Source organism: Drosophila elegans, unplaced genomic scaffold, assembly GCF_018152505.1.
Source record: "Drosophila elegans isolate 14027-0461.03 unplaced genomic scaffold, ASM1815250v1 contig_102, whole genome shotgun sequence".
NCBI lineage: Eukaryota > Metazoa > Arthropoda > Insecta > Diptera > Drosophilidae > Drosophila > Drosophila elegans.
In genome coordinates this window covers 1-4459 of record NW_024545465.1, presented here as the reverse complement: position 1 = coordinate 4459, position 4459 = coordinate 1, and the positions used below count along the sequence as shown (strand labels likewise).

General features: G+C 47.4%; 1 protein-coding gene and 1 long non-coding RNA gene across 2 annotated transcripts; both read left to right on the top strand.

The window, feature by feature from the left end:
- The first annotated feature begins 333 nt into the window (after positions 1–333).
- LOC121466822 lies at positions 334–1573 on the top strand. Its single transcript, XR_005977008.1, has 4 exons — positions 334–680; positions 734–796; positions 866–1216; positions 1400–1573. It is a non-coding gene; the product is annotated as an uncharacterized LOC121466822 (long non-coding RNA).
- An 890-nt stretch (positions 1574–2463) lies between these two features.
- Positions 2464–3457, top strand: LOC121466831. The gene is made up of 2 exons (XM_041707363.1): positions 2464–3157; positions 3225–3457. The coding sequence occupies exons 1-2, from the start codon at positions 2825–2827 to the stop codon at positions 3276–3278; spliced, it is 387 nt and encodes a 128-aa protein (XP_041563297.1). The 5' UTR covers positions 2464–2824; the 3' UTR covers positions 3279–3457.
- The last annotated feature ends 1002 nt before the right edge of the window (positions 3458–4459 follow it).

The window sequence follows — 4459 nt, the reverse complement described above, 5'->3', positions numbered from 1 at the left end:
CGGCCTTTGGGAAGTTAAGGAATGTTAGTAACATTATTAAAGTAAATAAATAAAAAAATGAGATCCATTCATTGGAAAGTAAATAAATCATTATGGACGACAGTACATGTAGTGACGATGCGCACCAAAAAATCTGCTGCGATGGTCGTGACGAGTAATACGCCAATTGAAAGGTATCGCTAATTGAATAAGAAATTTGATTGGTTTATGAGAAATTCTTTAATAAGGTCGTTACAAAAAAGTTTGTTCTACGGCTTTTTGAAAAACTATCTTGTTTTGCAGTAAATCGCTAAAAAAACTGCTAAACTTTCCTAGTTGAGCTACAGACAAGTGCTGTATGTCATTAAAAAGGTATTGCCAAATGCGTATCACGCAACCATTTCGGTAGCTTGTTTACATTTAATTTTGGGCAAGATTAATTATAGAATACATTCAAATTTAATTCCTACTCATAATCTAATCTTTTCATTAGCAATACTTAAGGCCGAACTCAGACCGTCGCCCAGATGAGAAGTGGTCAAAGCGACAATGGAAGGGACATTTTTGGACGCTTAAAATTACAAGTGTTTGGCAAATATCGCCACGGATGTGAATTACACGGCACCATATTGAAGGCGTTTGCCAACCGGGTCAACTTATCCTGAGGAGCTCCAAGGGAAAAGAAGGGACGTACTGAAAAGGTAAGTACGCTAAAAAAATCCCATACGTCATTAAATTTCGCGGCACAATTTAGACGTAGTTGGACGTGCGGCTGGAGTGCGGAACTAATGCCTCTCATTCCAGATTAGATTTCGCAGTGAGTATTTTGAAAAAATTTTTGACTGCATGATTTTACAAATTAATAACTACAACTAATTTATTGCAGAGTTCAACGTTGGTTATTGTCGAAGCTGCAGTCAGAAGAAGCGACCGCTAGCGGCCAGGACTAGCTCAGGCTCTGCGCCAGAGGGCCCGGAGACAGTGCGTCGGTGGTCCAGAGATGACCACGTGGTCAGCGCGGGTATTCGTTCCCGGAACGGTCTCACCGAGTGAATCTCCGTATGTGGCCGTCTCGGAGGCCGTTGCTGGAGCTGCTGACGCTGGATGCTGCTGCTGCTGCTGATCTGATCGCTGCTGCAGATCGCTGCTGCAGTTGCTACGGATCACTGCTGCTGCCACGGATCACGGCTGCTGCTGGTGGACGACGTGGTCTTCACGACCAGGTTAGGTCCGCCAGGTAAGTGTTTTGCCTTCCCGAATCCTCTATATGTCCGGGGCCTTTTAGATAGGGTCCCCGGCAGTTTCAATATTTAAAAAAATCATTGTTATTTATAAGTTTAAGACCAATAAATAACTACTCACTTTAAAGTATCTAAATTTATGAACTAATTTTTCCCGACCGTTCTACGACTTTTTGCAGCAACTTAAGCACAAAAAATCGCTGGGGACGAAATTGCGGCGATACACTTCCTGACCTGGCTTCCCAAGGAAAGTATGAGCCCTTTCGTCGTACCGCAGCCGACTCCGATCGTATGTATTTTCGAGGTTCTTCTGCACCTTGTCATGCATCACTTGGAGTTTATCAGCCGTTCCCAACCCCCGTCATTTCGTGATCACACAGCGACTTCAACTTCCTTGCCAACTTGTAGCTGGCTCCGTTCAGAAACATGTGTCGTCCGAATACGGCGAAGAACGGAGCTTCTCCAGTTGCTGAATGAACCGCGTTGCGGATGGCCACCTCAATCTCCGGAAGATACGCGTCCCATTCTCGATGGTCTTCTTCAAAATAGTTTCGGATCGCCGCCAACATGCTTTGGTTTACCCTTTCCGCTGCGTTGCTTTGCGGAGAGTGGACTGGCGTTTTGATGTGCCTAATGCCAAAGCTTTCCATCGCCTCCTCGAAGATGTTGGACGTAAACTGGCGGCCGTTGTCCGAATGCACCATTTCTGGAACCCCAAACTTGTAGAAAACCTCGTGAATGAGGAACTCCACTACATTTGAGGCCGATGCCTCTTGCATGGCTTTCAGAAAAGTGTATTTGGAGAAGTGATCCACCACAATGAAGATGTAGGCCTGTCCCTTCATCGACATAGGATATTTCCCCAGGAAATCGATGTACAGCTTCTGAAATGGCTGCTCAGTCTGGACTTTCTCACCGATACAAACTTGCATCCGCAAATTCGGGGATTTCGTCTCCTTACAGACTTCACACCTGCGTATGGACTCCCGGACTTGCAGTGCCATGCCAGGCCAGTAAAACTGCCGCCGTAGGTTTTCAGAGTTTTCCCATTCCGACATGAGCTGGCGTTGGATCCGAATGTGCATCAATTATGCTGTGAGTCAGACTCTGAGGAATCCACAACTTCTATTCGAAGCCTTCCACCTCGTCATCCAGATTTGCCGCAGAGACTCTCTTGAAGATGAGACCGTCCACTATCCTCCAAGTCAGGTAGGTGGGCCAAGTTTTTTTCCACTTCTTGTAACAACCCCGTATACTCTTCCCCAGCAAACTCAGTGGTCTCGAAGCCGAGTAACTCTGACTGGTCCAGTGTTAGCTCTTCAACACAACGCGAAAGTATATCTGCCACGACGTTCTCGCTTCCTTTCCTGTGTTCGATGTTGAAGTGATATCCCTGGAGTTGCAATGACCACCGAGCCAGCCGACCCGAAAGGTCTTTTATGGACATAAGCCACTTCAAGCTGGCATGATCCGTGATGCACGTAAACGGCATTCCTGCCACATACGGCCGGAACTTTCCAATGGCCAGCAGGGCTGCGAGGCACTCTTTTTGGGTAACGGTGTAGTGCACTTGGTGACAATTCATCTTGGCCGAGAAGAACTCTATGGGTTGCTCCTGGCCGTCTTCATCCCGCTGGAACAACACTGCACCGACTCCGATCTGGGATGCATCGCACTGGATGAAAAAGTGCCGCTTGACCAAAACTGTGCCAGCTGTGCTTCTGGACTCAAGAAAACTTCTTATTTCCCGTCTTCTTCAAGGATTCCTTGAGCGGAGCTTCCAACGTCGCGACGTTCTTTATAAACCGACGGTACCAAACAGCGGTTCCAAGAAAGGCTCTCACTTCCTTCATGGTCCTTGGCTCAGGCATCCGCCTAATAGCTGCTACACGCCCTGGATCCATCCGCAAACGTCCTCCACCCACTATGAAGCCGAGGTAGGTCAAAGACTTGAAGCAAAACTTTGACTTGCTGAGACCTATGGTTAACCCCTGCTTCTTTCAGGCATTCAGCGACTCGGCGAAGATACTTCATGGGCGTTCTCATGTCTGGCGCTAGTATTAGCAGGTCATCCAAGTAGACAACTACATTCGAGCGGATCTTAGCTGGAATTACTCGGTCCATGAGTCTCACCAGCCTCTGTGATGCGTTACAGTGTCCGAAAGGCCTCACGTGGTAAAGAGGCCGACCAGGAATCGTAAAGCCTTTGTATTCTTTGCTGCTCGTGTTCAACTCAATCTGGCAAAAGCGAACTTCAAATCCACTCTGGAAATGTAGTACATTTGGTCGATTCTGGACAGGATGCCCGTCTATGCTGGGCAACGGGTAAGCATCTTTGATGGTCACCTCATTAAGCTTACGTGCGTCTAAGCAGAACCGGTGTTTACCAGACCTTGACACCACGGTGGTGCGGTTGTTCCAGGGGCTTTTGATTTCCTCGATGACTCCGAGCGCTAGCATCTTGTCGACCTCGTCCTCGACCACCTTCTGCTTCGCGGGAGACATCGGATAGGGTCGATCCTTGAAAACATCAGCTCAATAGTGTGCTTCTCCAGACTGGTGGTACCTAAGCCATCCCTCTCGAAAGTCAAGAACTGCTGCTTGATCTCCTCTAGCTCTTGTTCCTCGGCTTCGGAAAGCGTCAGGACTCGGGATCGGCTATTTCCTCATCGTCATCCTCGACCTCAGCGTAGTGCTCCATCCTTCGGGATCGATGTGGCCTATAATTGCTGGGGCCAGTCCGAATGCTTGCCAAAATCCACACCAAAATAGCTGGCTGCTCCAGGTTAGGACATAAATAGAAGAGAATGTGCTCTGTCCGTCCTCGGTATTCCACCGGTAGCTTGACCCGTCCTATAATTGACCGATCCTCTCCAGACGCCGTTCGGACTGCTGATAAGTACTTCTGAATGGGCACATCCAATGCCTCAACCAGCTCTCTGCCACCTTTACGAAGCAGACTAACTCTCGCTCCAGTGTCCAACAACCCCGTCAGTTGCTTCGTTAGGACTTGGCCTGCAGTGAATGGTCTGGGATCGCGCTGTAATTCTCTCGGCACTTAGCTCCCTTACACTGTGTGCGATCGTTGATTTTTTATTACATTATTTAACAAATAAATAATTTAATAAAAATAAATATTAAACACCTCTTCGATACCAACAAAATAAATACAAATAAACGCAATGGCATCTAAGGATATCGAAGAGCTTAAACACCAACAAGATGCTTGCATGAAAAGT